At 40.2% G+C, this 17583-nt stretch overlaps 1 protein-coding gene across 1 annotated transcript; it reads left to right on the top strand.

The window, feature by feature from the left end:
• The first annotated feature begins 1535 nt into the window (after positions 1-1535).
• On the top strand, positions 1536-17334 carry LOC106602780 (T-lymphocyte surface antigen Ly-9-like). Its single transcript, XM_045717634.1, has 9 exons — positions 1536-1710; positions 7059-7379; positions 7741-8043; positions 8331-8432; positions 8544-8599; positions 8858-8985; positions 11642-11664; positions 11975-12256; positions 12408-17334. Exons 1-9 carry the CDS (start codon positions 1668-1670, stop codon positions 12602-12604), a joined length of 1455 nt encoding a protein of 484 aa, XP_045573590.1. The 5' UTR covers positions 1536-1667; the 3' UTR covers positions 12605-17334.
• Positions 17335-17583: the final 249 nt, after the last annotated feature.

The raw sequence follows: 17583 nt of genomic DNA on the forward strand, positions 1-17583 counted from the left end.
CAATTTGCATACCGCCCAACAGATCCACAGATGATGCAATCTCTATTGCATTCCACCCTGACCATGCTGATCCTCAACACAGAGGCCCCTCAATAGTGCGTGCTCAGTCCCCTCCTGTACTCCCAGTTCACTCATGACTTCACGGCCAGGCATGACTCCAGCACCACCATTAAATTTGCCGATGACACAACAGTGGTAAGCCTGATCACCGAAAACAACGAGACAGCCTACAGGGAGGAGGTCAGAGACCAGGCTGTGTGGTGCCAGGACAACACCCTCTCTCTCAACATGATCAAGACAAAGGGGATGATTGTGGACTACAGGAAAAAGAGGACCGAGCACGCACCAATTGTCATCGACAGGGCTGTAGTGGAGCAGGTTGAGAGCTTCAAGTTCCTTGGTGTCCACATCACCAACAAGCTAACATGGTCCAAGCACACCAAGACAGTTGTGAAGCGATTAAACCTATTCCCCCTCAGGAAACTGAAAAGATTTGGCATGGGTCCTCAGATCCTCAAAATGTTCTACAGCTGCACCATCGACAGCATCCTGACTGGTTGCGTCACTGCCTGGTATGGCAACTGCTCGGCCTCCGACCGCAAGGCACTACAGAGGGCAGTGCAAACGGCCCAGTACATCACTGGGGCCAAGCTTCCTGCCATCCAGGACCTCTACACCAGGCGGTGTCAGAGGAAGACCCTAAAAATTGTCAAAGGCTCCAGCTAACCTAGTCATAGACTGTTCTCTCTGCTACCGGAGCAACCAAGTCTAGGTCCAAGAGGCTTCTAAACACCTTCTACCCATAAGCCATAAGACTCCTGAACATCTAGTCAAATTGCTACCCAGAATATTTGCATTACCCCCCCCCCACACCACTGCCACTCTCTGTTGTCATCTATGCATGGTCACTTTAATAACTCTACCTACATGTCCGTAGTACCTCAACTAACAGGTGCCCCGCACATTGACTCTGTACCGGCACCCCCTGCATATATTGTTAGTTTTTACTGATGCCCTCTAAAATTACTCGTTACTTTTATCTCTTATTCTTATCCGTATTTTTTGAAACTGCACTGTTGGTTAGGGGCTCGTAAGTAAGCATTTCACTGTAAGGTCTACACCTGTTCTATTCGGCACATGTGACTAATACAATTTTATTTTATTTGATAGCAGCAAGATTGTGAAGAACCAACACCATTGTAAATAGAACCCATATTTATGTTTGTACTTCAACTATTTGCACATCGTTACAACATTAGATATAGCAATACTGTGACATTCTAAATGTCTCTATTCCTTTCTAACTTTTGGGAATGTAATGTTTACTGTTTATTTTTATTGTTTGTATCACTTTTGATTATTATCTACTTCACTTGCTTTGGCAATGTAAACATGTGTTTCTCATGCCAATAAAGCCCTTTGAATTTAATTTAATTCACAAAAAATACAAGAAGGGACACTCCCCACTTTCTCTAACATGTTTTCCTGATAGAGAGAGAGACAGTGCACACAATGTGTGAAAGAGATTAAGAGGAATAGAGAGACTGGGCACACAATGCGTGTGAGAGAGTGAGAGAGTGTGTGAGTGAGTGAGAGAGCGACAGAGAGACATGGCAAAAATGTATCTTTGAATTACACTTCATCTGAACACCCTATTGAAAAGAAAAATGATACGATCCGTTCTCTGGATATTACTCTTTCTCGAAAGTGGTAAGTCTGCCTTGTCAAACTGAGAGTCAATTACAAAAGTAGGCTACTATCATGTTACATGACTCTTGTGTAATTGATGTGAATGTGCTATATTATTGCAAGTGTTGTGGCAGATGCTGCAGAAAAAAAATGCTGTTATAATTTCATTATCGCTTTTTGGTCATGTCGTTATTGTAAAAGAGAAAATGTGTTCTCGATGACTTACCGGTTAAATCAGGGCTGCCAACTTTTGAAGAATGTTTGGAGTGAGATTTGCTATGTGAATTTCATTGCCCCCTGGTACAGACGAAAATTGTACTGTTTTAAAGCAAATTTCTTCCAATTCTATGTATTTTGACATGACTTAGGCGCATGACCAGGGTAAAAAAAAACACATCAGTTGTATTCAGAATGATTTGAACATGAAATGAACACTCAAAATTCGACAAGGTTGTTACTTTGAGATTTTTGGGGGATGTAATGTGAAGTACATTTTTAATATTCATGGTTGATGGCAGTGGGGAACCAAATCATAGATTGCAGTCTCCTTATCCATAGACTGCTCTTCAAGGTAATGACACAAAAGTGCTGGATGTTTGAAAATGTTCTTGTTATAACAATTAATTTCTCAAAATCATCCAACCTTCAAGAAAAATCTAATGAATATCAATATTCAGGTGGTTTATGTTTACTAGTTGAACATCCTTGACGTCATCTTACTCTACATCGACAAAATATAATGTGTTTATGAGTCACCGTACTATCTCTGCTTAGCATGTGCACAATACTAAAATGTTTAAAATTATATTGATTCCTGGAGCATTTAATAGCCAATGCTTTTTTATTATATTTTTTTTATTTAACCTTTATTTAACTAGGCAAGTCAGAACAAATTCTTATTTACAATGATGGCACACAAAAAGGCAAAAGCCCTCCTGCGGGGAAGTGGACGGGGGCTGGGATTAAAAAATGTATATAAACAAATAGAACCTAACACATCACGGCATGAGAGACACCACAACACTACATAAAGAGATACCTAAGAAACCAATCACATATCACTGTGAAATATACAGGATACGAACATTCCATTCCAGTTAAATTTTTTTTATATATGGCAGTTTGCCCCCCCCAAAAAATAATGTAAATTTCTGAGAACAGTAATATTTTACAGACACATGAAGGTACCCATAACCAATCATTTCTTATAAAAAAAATGGTGGATATAGTGTTTTGTCCCTGAGTAAAGTAGCCATAGTTCTTGTTCCCAGTCAACATTCAAAATGGAAAGTTTCGTCATGTCTGTTCAACTTACCCAGAACATCTAGCTTTACATCTGCAACAGTCCGATTATGACAGACACACTCATATGGGCCCTTGTCATTGTACACAGCAGAGATGATTGTGAGAGAGAGGTCTTTGTTGATTTTCACCTTCTTATTTGTATGACTTATTCAAAACTGTCCATGAACGGCTGCAAAAATACATATCTTATATCATTTGTTTTCAAAGAAAAAAGTAGGCATATCAGATTTCAAATATGTGATTACAGTGGAAAAATTGGGAGGAAGTGAAATAATCAAATAAGTGTGGGGAATAACAGTAGTGTTCTTGCTGACAAGTCAAGCACAGTAATTACCCTATATTTTAGCCCATTGTTAAGAATGAGAATTGTTCCACTGATCAGACAAAAAGTAAATAAACAATCAAATCGCTTGAAGACAAGATTACATAAATCTGCCCCTACACCCTAACCAAATTATTTTTCTATTTACTGTCCCCCCTCTAGACTAAAACGTACACTGTAGGTAGGTCTGTCTGCTGCCTTTACGTTGTCACAGCCTAAATGACAATCACCAAAGGAGGGGACTAGTGTGGATTAAATCAACTTTTGTACATGCTGTCAAAATACTGCATTGTATATTGTACATAAAACAGTGGTACCATGCTACTCTTTTTTAGAGTTCTATAAACTCAGGAGAGATAGTTCTCTCTCCATTCAGCTCCACTCTAACCTTGAGGGGAGTTTATTTTTCCATCCAATCCTCTTGATTCCTTAGATAACTAGACTAATCATATGCTTCAATGTGTGGCGGTTCACAGTGCTGTGGCAAGACAGGACGACGATAGAGGTTCAGATCGTGACGCGTCCTTGGTCATGTGCAGTGGTGCTCTATGTTATTCTTGTACTAACTAGCTTTAGTAAATGTGAAGCTCCAGTTCACTTCAATGTATTCAGAGTCTTTCTTATTATATCCATTAGTAATAAGAGCTAAGACACTACAGACAGTATGTACTAAAGTCGATTTAATCCACACTTGCGTTAGTCCGCTCTTTTGCTGATTGGCTTTTTGGCTGTGACAATGAAAAGGCAGCAGACAGACAGACATACACTACAATAGGTTTTAGCAGGGAAGTTTGGTAGGGTGACCTGATTTGTAACTATGAAAATAATTTTGCAAACAGATTGTGAACCCAAAAGTGTAAGTTTTATTCTAGAGGGGGGTGTCACGGGTACTTAGGGCAGGAGGAAGGAGTAGAGTCAAATGCAGGAGATATCGTCCAGTAGCTCGAAGTTTATTCACACCCAAACACTAGGTGATCAAAAGGCACTGGGAGTGCACAATACCCAAAAGGGAAACAGGTAATCCACAAAGGGAAAATCACGCACGGGGCGCAGCCCGGCGAGAAAATAAATCCTCCAATATAAAAACGATAGAGAAGACACGGCCACAGCGTAAACCCGCTGACAAACAAACAATCCCGCACAACACACAACCCCAAAGGAACAAACTAAATACCCCCCCCACTAATGACAGAAATGACAACAGGTGCGGACCTAGACAGACAAAACACAGTGAACACAGAAACACAGATCGGCGGCAGCTAGTAGACCGGCGACGACGACCGCCGAGCGCCGCCCGGCCGAGGAAGGGCACCATTTTCTGTGGATACTGTGACAGGGGGACAATAACTAGACAAATAATTTGGTTAGGGCGTAGGGGCAGATTTGTGTCACCTAGTCTTCAGGAGATTTAATTAGCTATTTACTTTATTGAGTCTGATCAGTGGAACATTTCTCATTCTTAACAATGGGCTAAAATATATATATAGGCTAATTACTGTGCTTGTGAGCAAGAACACTACTGTTATTCCCCACACTTATTTGATTATTCCACTTCTTCACAATTTTGTCAGTGTAATCACATATTTGAAATCTGATATGCCTACTTGTGTCTTTGAAAATGACTTATATGAGGCTATGTCTTTTTGCAGCCATTCATGGACAGTTTTGAATAATTCAAATAAGCATAGGATATTAAATGCTCCAGGAATCAAATATAATTTTTACATTTTAGTATTGTGCACATGCTAGGCAGAGATAGTACGGTGACTCATAAACACATTATATTTTGTCTATGTAAGATGATGTCAAGGATCGCAACTAGTAAACATAAAACACCTGAATATTGATATTAATTTCATTTCTCTTGAAAGTTGGGTGATTTTGAGAAATTAATTGTTATAACAAGAACATTTTCAAACACCCAGCACTTGGGAAACAGATCGGGGGGGGGGGGGGGGCTCTTGGAGAGCAAACAGGATTCTTCCAGCCCTATTTTAAATAGTTCACCCAAATTAGAAAATATACAATGTTTGTGTCCTTACCTTGAAAGCAGTCTATGGACAAGCAGACTGCAATCTATTATTTGGTCACCCACTGCCATCAACCAATAATATTTCCTGTGCAGAGCCTTGGTGTAGTGCGTAACACTCCTCGGCATGTGTCACATACAACTTTCCAACTGAGAACAGAGATCAATCCCTGCATCCAACCTTCCCACTGTTTCTAGCATTTGCCTCTCTCCCCATTTCATTACTGTCTGAATAAAGTGTCAAACCACCTAACAAATATTAGCATACTTTACATTTCATCCCCCAAAATTCTCAAAGTAACAATTTTGATTTAATGTTAAAAGCATCCTGATGTCGTGTCTTTGGGGTACCATTAAACTGAAGACATGTTTATCAATTAACTTCCTGTAATTATTATCACGCGATTAAACTGATTAATCGTTTAATTGTAATTAACTAGGAGATCGGGGCACCAAGGAGAATATTCAGATTACAAAGTTATAATTTTCCTAATATAACTTTCCTATATTATAATATAGGCCGATTATCTTCTGGTTTAAATGGTGTATTTTACCTCGCGTTCAGTCTCATTCCAAACGTCGTAAATTGTTGTATCTGCACGAACCCAGTCTTTACTAAAATCATCCATACATCAATTGTCTTAAAATCATTTATTTACTACACTAAGTAATTAACAGAAAACATGGGGGGCGTGCCGATGGCTGAGTTAGAATTGGTACAGAAATCCAATTCCATCACATTAACATCAGTACATAGCATCTCAATGTATTACAAATAGCTTTATCCTTATTAATACATTTTATACAACCATTATGATGCAAGTCTCATCGCTGAGGCTATTATATAAACAGTTTTATGGTAATATGGCTATATTGTCTCTTCTGAGTATCACAAAATTGTACCAAGTGGACCAGTTCGTATCGATTCTTCACCAATCTTCCATACCTTCTCCAGAACACACATGTCGCTCGGTTCTCCAATTCTATGAGTTGGAAGAATTTCCTTTGTCTCTCTATGAAACATGTGGTAGGAGATTATCCTCTTAGAGTTTTTACAACCCTTTCACACAGGGCCTGGGTTGGGTGGAAGGTAGGTTGGGGGATGGTACAAAGGGGAGGGGGTCAACTGTCCTTCCTGTACCCAAAGAGGCCAATGTCATGACACTGAATACACCTAATATTGCACCATGATCTTAGACCTAATTCATGTCAAAATACGTAGGATTGCAGTAAATTTGCTTTAAAACAGTAAAATCTCCCGGGGGGGGACCCACAGTCCCCCGTCTAGGGATTGTACTGGGGGCAATGAAATTCACATAGCAAACATCACTCCACGCTTTTTTCAAAAGTTGGCAGTCCTGTATGAGGTGTGCCGTGAATGTGTAAGAAAAGGGTGAAATGCGTGTGTCTCATGGCCAATGCTTGGGAGTTGGCAGCTCTGGGTTAAATAAAGGTAAAATAGTCTTATTTAGTGTTCACAAGTTAGACATGTGAACTAGACTGCACCTAGTAGTCATAACTACAACTCAATGGATTATAAAATAATATTAATAATAATACAAAGACAATAAAACAAAAATGTACGTTGGTCACTGCATGCAGTCTATCATGTGCTTGGCTTGGATCCGGGATCACCTACAGGATTTAGTCCTGTTAATGTCTTGTATTGATGTAGCTACTGCCCTTAGACTATGTTTTCTTTCTTCCTTTCAGATCTGATTGATGCTGTAAATGTGATGGGAAAAGAGGGAATGAAAGTAACTTTACCGACTGGACTTACTGAACTACCTAGTGGCATAGTTATATCATGGTCTTTCACTTTGAGTCATTCAGATTCATTTGATAACATAGCTCTGCTGAATGCTGGTGTGATTAAAACGGACTACAGTAGGAAGTTCAAAGACAGACTGAAGCTGGATACTCAGACTGGATCTCTCACCATCACAAACCTCACCATCAACGACTCTGGACATTATAAAATAGTTATCATCAATACAGGGACTACATCGAAGATTGCAAATCTAACTGTCTATGGTGTGTGTATGGCTTAATTTTTTACTTCCCTTTTTTCCATTCTCCCATTTACTCTGTTACCTATCTCCCAGAGTTGTTTTCAATTAAGATCAAGAAAGACCTTTGTATTTAGTTACTTGTTTTTAAACTATAACATGTACCATGGCTGGTCTCAAAAATCCCAAGCAATTCACAACATTTACACTGTAAACTTTACTGTGAGTCTGCCGCCTGAGTCTGCCACATATTTGAAAAAGAAATAGCCCACTTCTTCATATATGTTTACATCTCATTTATGACATCTTATTTCTTACTTTACACACACTTTATTTTAAATCTCTGTTTGTCATTGAGTCACTGCTTAATCATTCTGCTATCCCAGCCTCAGTGTCTGCTCCTCACATCAGTCACTCAGTGGACAGTCCATTTGAAAAAGTGAGCTGTTCATTGGTGTGCACTGTGAAGAACGGGAGAGAGGTGATCTTGTCCTGGTACAGAGGAGAAGAGATATTCAACCAGACCAGCAGCCCTGATCTTCTCGCCAATCTCTCTCTCCCTCTGGAGTTAAACAAAAGAAATGTTGACACCTACAGCTGTGAGGCTTCCAACCCTGCTGACTCAAAACCAACTCCACTCAACATTGAAATTCTCTGCCCTCAATTGTCCACACGCTCTGCCCTCACAGGTATGTCAACACTGCATATAGTATTGTTTTTCTGTTTTGTGGATCAGTGAGGGACCGTAGTGACAGACCAGTAAATAACAGGCTCTGTTTATAACGACCTCACCAGAGATTTCATTGGACAGAGCCGACTCCCAGACAGTGTCTGCTCTTTGTTTCCTCACTAACAACTTATTTTGTAGCATAGTAAGGGGAAAAATAACCTATTTTATTTTTAATAGTAAAACCTGAAGGCAGTTTTTACAAAATCCCTCAACATGCATATTATCATATTGTATTTATTTTAACAGAGTCTGGTCCCAATCCTGTCGCAATCGTACTGGTCACATTGTTAGCAGTTGGGATAATACGTGGTGGTATATTCTGGGCAATTAAAATAAGAAAATGTGGAGGTAAGTACAATCAGTGTTACAGTTCACATCATACAGAGCACCCTGAAGGCAACAAACACAGAACATAAGTAATCGTGTAATATTGTGCCTTTTCCCTTTATTTCAATGCAGCCGGCAAGCAAAGAGAAGAAGACCAACATTATGCTGAAGTGAAATTTCATACATTGGTAAGGTCTATGTGTATGGATGTGTGTATGTACTGTCTATATATGTGCATGCATATTATGCTACTTGGTTTTCTATGCAACTTCTGTATCTGTGAACACACACACACATACACATTTAGGATGGAAGTGGTCACTTGTTGTTGGCTTGTATAACATACCAGCCAATGTGAAAATACAGAATACACAAGAACAAGCACAATATGCAAATCTCATTGAATTGCAGGCTTCTGTTTCTATTTGTTTGTGCTGGCATTACAGGTTGGGTATATACTGGTATCTGGCACCGGAGGAGTCTGTTCACCAGAAGAGTCTGTTTTATACTCAGATGTCAGAATCTTACCTTCTGTTCAGACAGGACTAGATTCAATCACTCCTCTCTCAAAGCTGTGACCTTGGCGTGGTTAAGAGGCTTGTGTTTCTCAATGACCCTGAGAGCTACGCCGGAGGGGGCTTGGGCCCCTGGTAGGTTTAGCCATTCCGGATTGGTCTCCGGTGAGGGACCAGACCAATAACAGCATTGGTCCTACATGTTTCACGTTAGCATGGTGCTATAGGTAGGCAACCATACCACTATGTCAATGTTACATGCTGTGTGTATGTCTTTACTGTCATTTTAAATGTGTATTTTTCATAGTGCTGTACCTTACTTTGCAAGAAATGTGTTTGATAAAAATGCAATATTATTGTTGTTATTTGGTCAGAACATTTTGTCTGAAAACCGGGATTAGTAGCATGTAAACAAGCAAATGATTTAAATCATGGCACCACATCCACTCCCTGAAACGCTTTTACCATTTATTTTCAAAATGATTGTAACCGACTGCCCAAACCTGCTGATCTCATGGGCATGTTTAAACTTGTGGTTGAATGTTTTCATGTAGGTTTGTCCTGCCTTTATCTTCCCTCTAGAGTCTCTGTTATGTTCTCCACTATTTACCAAACTACTGTCATGACTGTCCTGTGAGGATCCAAATAGGTCAGATTAGCTTGGAAATGGATGATTTCAACCAGACCCTCTCTCACCCACAGAGAGGGGGAGGCGGGAGCTAGTGGGGGGTTGACACTTCATGCCCTGTTGTAAATTACAGGAGAGGAGATCCAGGGTCTCCCTCTCCAAATTCACAAAGGAATGTGCTTTGTCTCCCGCCAAAACGCTAATGTCAAATGGGTTGTTATTTGTTTATGTAATAAAAAAAAGGAAAGGAAATACTGTAACTTGAATGTATATACACTACATGTACGAAGTCTCCATCCTTAACGTTGTGTATGAAATATGAACAATTATGAAAGTAATTGGCAAGAGATGGTAACTCTTTAACAGGTGTGCCTTGTTAAAATCATTTATTTCCTTCTTAATGCATTTGAGCCAATCAGTTGTGTTGTGACAAGGCAGAGGTGGTATACAGAACAACGTCCTATTTGGTAAAAGACCAAGTCCATATTATGGCAAGAACAGCTCAAATAAGTAAGGAGAAACGACAGTCCATCATTACTTTAAGACATGATGGTCAATCAATGCCGAACATTTCAAGTTTCTTCAAGTGCAAAAATCATCAAGCACTGTGATGAAACTGTCTCTATTGAGGACCGCCACAGGAAAGGAAGACCCAGAGTTACCTCTGCTGCAGAGGATAAGTTCATTAGAGTTACCAGCCTCAGAAATTGCAGACCAAATAAATGCTTCACAGAGTTCAAGTAACAGTTCCCTCTCAACATCAACTGTTCAGAGGCGACTGCGTGGATCTGGCCTTCATGGTCGAATTGCTGCAAAGAAACCACTATTAAAGAACAGAAATAATAAGAAGAGACCTGCTTGGCCCAAGAAAGATGTGCAAAGGTCATTAGACCGGTGGAAATCTATCCTTTGGTCTGATGAGTCCTAATTGTAGATTTTTGGGTCCAACCGCCGTGTCTTTGTGAGACACAGAGTAGGTGAACGGATGATCTCCACACGTGTGGTTCCCACCGTGAAGCATGGAGGAGGAGGTGTGATGGTGTGGGTGTGTTTTGTCATTGACACTGTCAGTGATTGATTTAGAATTCAAGGCAGACTTATTCTTCTTCTTTAGACTAGTTGAGTATCTGGAGCATCAACATGTGGTTAGGAGCACTCCCTTTAAGAGTGTGCTCCTAATCTCAGCTCGTTACCTGTATAAAAGACACCTGGGAGCCAGAAATCCTTCTGATTGAGAGGGGGTCAAATACTTATTTCCCTCATTAAAATGCAAATCAATTTATAACATTTCTGACATGCGTTTTTCTGGATATTTTTGTTGTTATTCTGTCTCTCACTGTTCAAATGAACCTACCATTAAAATGATAGACTGATCCTTTCTTTGTCAGTGGGCAAACGTACAAAATCAGCAGGGGATCAAATACTTTCCCCCCCCCACTGTATGTCTCTTCAGAGGATGTGACAATGAAACCAGTGCTTAATTTGAGAACAGGATCCGGCACCTCTCAGTTTCGGACTGTTTCATTCCGAAACCTATTTTCCAGGATCCGGTACCTCTCGTGGCATGAACAGTGGCTACCCGTCATTCAGGGCAGGTGGGGCACAGTTTTGAGCCTCACCTGTTTAGCTAGTGGAAATTTGTTAAATATCCCTCTACCATGTGCTTTTCAATGATCCTTGATTTTTTTTATTTTGGAAGGAAAAGAAAACAATCTTTTAGTGAAAGATTTTCCCTTGCTCAGAGAATGTATGTGAACTCAACTACAGACAAAATATTAAACTTACCAGTCCTAAAACTTTGTTTCCTGACCTTCACCATCACATCAGACCTGTTATTAGCAAAGAGAAACTGTGATACTCAAGTCAATAGTGTTGTTCCAGGCAACTACATTGTAGACGTGCTGCACAAATCAACTAACGATAGAATGTCATTGTTATCTTCTGGCATCAGATTGCAATATCATATGGGTGCAGTTACTGACATGTTAAACACTTATCCAAGTATTGTGAGATTTATTGTGTGACTGTTTTTCAGACCTCCTGGAATACTGTTATTGTGTTGACATTGAGTCTCTCTCTGTCCACAGTTCTCTGTGCTTCCCAGCAAACAGTAAAGTCTGAGACTCAGCAGATGAAAGGCATTGTGGGACAGTCTTTATCGTTTCCAGAGAGAGTGTTTAAAACTGGATATTTAAGGTATGGAGAAGACACTACTGCAAGTGTGATCAATGGACAAAGCCATGTAGATTTAGAAGAGAGATTTAAAAATCGCGTTCACTGGGACAAACCTCACTCTTTACTGTAAGTGTGTGCGTGTGCGTGTGTGTGCGTGTGTGTGTGTGCGTGCGTGCGTGTGCTATATTACAAAAACATTAAATATAAGTTCCATTCCTCCAATGTATTTACTATTTGTCTTCCAGATGTTGTTTCCAAACCTCAGGTGACAGAGTGTGACAGCAGCTCCTGTAGTGTGGTGTGTTCTGTGGACAACAAAAAAGAGGTGACCTTGACCTTGTACAGGGGAGAGGAAATACTAAACCAGACCAGCAGTCCTGACCTCACCACTGATCTATCTCTCCGTTTGGAGGTAGAGGGAAAGAACTACAACTCCACCTACAGCTGTGTGGCTGCTAACCCTGTCAGCAAGGAGACAGTTCTTGTCCCAAAATGTTGCAGTGAAGATGGTCATCCCAAGGAGACAGGTAAGAGTATCAATTCTGAATTAAAGCCATCCAGAAAATAGCAACTTCCAAAACAATTAAGTAAAACTATTAGTTGAGCCCATTTAAAACATACTGCCAAACCCTTGCGATATTTTACACTAATCATTTCCTTGTGTTTTATTTATTTCAGACAGTGATGGGATGACTCGGGGTATGCTTATTATTGCTGTAATCTGCGTTTTGGTTGCCTCAGGGCTGGTTGGACTTGCAATCAATCTAAAGCAGAGGGGAAATGAACACTCACAAGGCAGGTATTCATCTTTTAGAGGTCTGAGGTCAGTCAAAACATGTCATAATCTGCCTTTTTTTTATTATCAAGAAAAGTAATTTGGTAAAAAGTAGGAACTGTTTACTTGAACACAGGATGCAGGTCAAATAAAGTGTCACAATTCCTCTGCTTAGTCAGACAGTATTATTATCATCTCAGACCTTCCTGATACACCTCTCTAAATGTTGAAAAAGCAGCTGGCACCCACACAAACACGCTCTGAAAATCATTACTTTAAAGATTGGCTTCTATGGTGCCACAAATACCGCTAGCAGAGAGACAGGTACCCATCGTAAACAGTAGTCCTGAGGGTTTACAGAACCTGTCCAGGAGATGAGCGTCTGTATGTCTCTGTCAGTTAGTCACACCCCCGCCATATATTTAATTGACTTTATTTGTCTTCATAGATTCATCCGAAAGAGTGCAAGTTGACATTGAGTATGCAACGATTACTTACATAAAACAAACAGGTAACCAGGTTAGTAATAATGCTACAGGCTGATAGACAATAAACCAGCTATTGCAGCCATCATGGCTACAACTGTAAGGTTTAGCACTATGCAAGCATCTTCTATCTGTATGCCTGAAAGACTGAATAATCCTGTCATATTGTCCAAGGCGATTTTATTAAGTCTTGAGTTGCACATCCCACCTGAGTTTGATACCCGGCCTGATGTCATTGCAACCAGTTTTGCCCATATGATATGGTTGGGTTGCACAATGAGAAGCCACTCAGCACATATGGTATACAGTAATGCCTTTTATCTTCACATTGTCTTTTAGAGTATGTGCAAAAAAGTCTGTGGACTTTTAAAGTTAGGCTTTGTGTTTCCTCCCACTAGTTTTAGGAAAGATCCTACATGTGTTGTGATGACAGTTGAGTTACCAGCTGCAGAACAATGAGTGTAGACAAGAGAGCGTCAGACGTGTCTTGCTTCCTTCCTCTGGTACGAAGTATCTAATAATGAAACATACTATTATTTTTTGTTGTTGGTGCTTTCCTGCCCTTCCCGTCTTTCCCTGTCCCTTATTCCCTGTACCTCTCATTCCTTCCTTCCCTCCCTACCTCCCTCTCCCTGCCTAGGAGGAGCGAAGAAGTATACCAGAACTGGAGTCGCATAGAGACAACCCTGAAATGGCATCAGTTTATGATACACTGCAGTTACATCGCATGGCTGACAGCAGGGATGTTGACACAGCATGAAGGAACAGAACTGGAAGTCACTGAGAAGCCAACATGATAACTCATAAAGAGGACATTTAACCAAAATGAAAGTAAAATAATAATCACCCAGAAAACCTTTTAGAGGCACAGTTGTTATGGGAGAAAAATCCCCTGGAACTGTTGCGCTGATGTTATAACTTCAGGCTTTCTTTGTAGGTCATTCTCACAGACCTGTCAAATAGAGGCCTCGCTGACATCCACTGATAAGGACCAATTCAATAACTATTTATTGAGTTAGTAGCAGGGTCAGGATAATCCTTCTTTTCAGCTGCCTTTTGTCCCAAATCCCAATGTATAAGTTAAAACAAATGGAACATATATTTTAATACTGGGCACAACTTTGGTTTTGGAAGTGGGAGGACATAACTTTTTATCCTGTCGGATAAACACTCCAAACAACCTACCCGCCCACTCGGAGGCGTCCGTATGGTCCTAAAGCACACCATTGCCTCGTTTTGTATCACATTCCAATGATAAAACTGGGGGGACAAAAATGATATTTCAGAATGTGGGGGGGACATGTGGCACCCTTGGTGTTTGCTATGCTACTGCTGGCCAAAGCTTCTTTTCAGTTATGACTGTTTTGTTGTTTAAATGTAGGTGCCTCCCCTGTATCTTTTTATAGCTGGTCATTGTTTAGCTTGCCAGTGGATAGCAGCTGTGTACATAATAGAAAAAAAGCAGGCGTTTGAGATAAAGCCTCCTACTCCTTAGCAGCAATGGCTGTTAGGCTCCTTTAGGTCCATAGATGTAATAACAAAAGCTTTAATAACAAAAGCTATTAACAATAGATTTACTTTTTTTCTGTAGATCTTGATTTGCCATTTGATCTTGAGTGTTTTTAGACTCTTCTTATCACTTTTCGCAAAATTTTGTTCTGGCCTAACTTGTCTCTCTTAATTAGCTTGTTTCATTTATTATGATGGATCATTTATTTAGCTGAAATATGTATATCTGTCATTCTTATTGAAAGCAAGTCTAAGAAGTGGAACACAGGAGTGATGGTTGCTGATAATTGGTATTGGTATTTCTGATCAATTTGATGTTATTTTAATGGACAAAAAAAATGTCATTTTCTTTCAAAAACAAGGACATGTCTAAGTGACCCCAAACTTTTTACTTGTAGTGCCGTATATATATATATATATTCCAGACTCTGACATTACTTGTTCTGATATTTCTTAATTCCATTATTTTTATGTTGGGGATTTGTGTGTATTGTTATAATTAGGGGGTAGTTTTACAATCATGTTACACTGTATGTACAAGTGGGTAACCTGTACAAGTGTGAGGTGTGAAATGGAAATGTGTTTTGTTGCATATCTCCCTCCCCCTGAGACACCCTCAGAGAGTGGGGTTTTGGCCAGGGATCAGCCAATACCCCTGGAGCAATTAGGGTTAGATGCCTTGCTCATGGGCAGAATGACAGATTTGACCTTTCGTTTACTGGCCCAATGCTCTAAACTGCCAGGTTATGTGCTGCCCTAGTATTACAGTATTGCTCTTTTGGAGCTAGAAACATTAGCATTTCGCTGCACCTGCAATAACATCCGCAAAGTATGTGTATGTGACCAATAACGTTTGATTTGATCAGCTTTTTGATTAGGTGCACTACTCTCCATGGATTCATTCCACAACCATGCTGTTTTGAGACTTTCTACTTTTACAGTGTAGTTTCACACAGCAGCCATCCCTTATCTTTGCTAAGACTCCGCCATCTGCAAGAGCCAAATAAATATTTTACCATATCCTCAAAAGGTCCAATTCTATACAATTAACACAACTTTATTTGGCATTTGCCCTACTCTGAATCCCACATTTGAATACTTTCAATGAATCTAGTTTCAACAGGTTTTTGCTGCTTGTCACCTTGGCCGTGTGGTTGACGATATCAGTCAGAGATGGTGTATTTCTCCCTGCCCCCATTATCTATCATCTCTGTTTCTCTGCAGCCCCACCACATCCTGTCTAGCTTAGAGACCCTAACTAGACGTCTGGTTATTTTACCTACTTTATTTCAATGCACTTATTGTAAGTCACTCTTGATAAGAGTGCCTGCTAAATTTAGGTGCAGGGGACTGAGAGCATGGTTTGTGGTGTCAGATCCCTTGCTTGAGAGAAGCTGTTCAGAGACAGAGGGATTTACCACATCTCCCCTATTAGAAGAATGACAGCGACTGACCCATATAGGCTACTGACAACAGAGAGAACAAATAAGCGATAACCACACGCTGACATAGATGGCGATAGAGAAGTGTACATGCACACTCACGCACACTAACACACGCACACACACAGACAATATGGGGTGTTGTGGTGTTGACTGAATCCAAGTATGTTGACACTCATTAATTTTTATACATTTATTTGTGTAGTTTTACATGAGCTAAAGCAACCAGGTTAACTTATGAAGGGAATGAGAGAGTCAGAGACCGGTACAGTTATATGCAAATATGATATTGATGATACATTCAGCACTGTATGTCTGATTGTGGACGGGGTAAATTATTCATTTAAACGCTAAAGCAGTTGATGAGCTCTTTGCCAAGTCAAATTTCAGCCCCCCTCACAGCTTGTTTATCCCACCCACCCCTTCCAAGTAAAATCTTCTAGCTTTCACCTGGCTGAGTTAGCCGATGCAACACACCTACACAGATCTCTGGTTACCCCACACAGGCCCCCAACCCTCCCACAATCTGGCTGCTCTTCCAAAATGTATTCCTGAGGCATATGTCTGTGTTCAGTCACCTGCAGCCCAGCCTTTACCCTTGTGTGATGTTCATGTTTTTGTTATTTTTTGTTATTTTTTAATATATATATATATTTTTTATTTTACATTTTATTTAACTAGGCAAGTCAGTTAAGAACAAATTCTTATTTACAATGACGGCCTAGGAACAGTAGGTTAACTGCCTTGTTCAGGGGCAGAACGACAGATTTTTACCTTGTCAGCTCGGGGATTCGATCGAGCAACCTTTCGGTTACCGGCCCAACGTTCGCGGGTCTGATGGACCCACGACATTATTGGGTTTGTAAAACAATACAGCCATAACAATTTATGTAAAAATGCTTAATACTTAATAATTAGATGTTGACTTATATCAATTACAAGCAATATAGACAGCATACATTGTTAATATTTGTCACAGTATCCACAGAAGGTGGCGCCCCTCCTCGGTCGGGCGGCGCTCGGCGGTCGTTGTCGCCGGCCTACTAGCTGCCACCGATCCATGTTTCTGTGTCTTTTGGTTTTGTCTGTCTGTTCCGCACCTGTTTCTTGTCTGTCATTAGTGGGGTGGTATTTAGTGTGTCTTTTCAGTTCAGGATTTCGTGCGGGATTGTTTGATGTCATTTCAGGATAGACGTTAGTGAGCACTGCTCCCTATTTTCTATTATTGACCGGGCTGCGCCCCGTGCGTCATTTGTTTTGGGAACGTGTTTCCCTTTTTGATTATTGTGTGCGCCCTGTGCCTTTCGGCTTCTTGTGTTTTCCGGATTATTATTAAATACTACGATCTACCGGACCTCTGTCTCCCGCAATTGACTCTGCCTTTCTACTGATCCTGGTAATCGTGACAATATTTGCCATTTAACTCTGCTAGATCACATTATCAATAAAAGCGCTGTTCGTTTTTTTTATAAAATGTGATTTTTGTGTTACAAAAATCAATTATAATCAAGACATGGGTGGAATAAATCATGTTTATCTTGAACAAATATATATGAAACATGGTTTTCATCACTATTTATGTTTATTGCTTTGAAATGAACAAGTTGGAAGGACAACTTTTACATACAGTATTTTTGGGAAAT

The sequence above is a fragment of the Salmo salar genome, chromosome ssa04, assembly GCF_905237065.1.
Source record: "Salmo salar chromosome ssa04, Ssal_v3.1, whole genome shotgun sequence".
NCBI lineage: Eukaryota > Metazoa > Chordata > Actinopteri > Salmoniformes > Salmonidae > Salmo > Salmo salar.

What these genes read in the sequence shown, in the direction of transcription:
- LOC106602780 (XM_045717634.1), top strand. Translation starts at nt 1,668, where the DNA reads ATGATACGATCCGTTCTCTGGATATTACTCTTTCTCGAAAGTG. An exon ending in TGCAAATCTAACTGTCTATG is followed by an intron (nt 7,380 to 7,740) that starts GTGTGTGTATGG and finishes CTGCTATCCCAG; the next exon opens with CCTCAGTGTCTGCTCCTCAC. An exon ending in TGGTCATCCCAAGGAGACAG is followed by an intron (nt 12,257 to 12,407) that starts GTAAGAGTATCA and finishes TATTTATTTCAG; the next exon opens with ACAGTGATGGGATGACTCGG.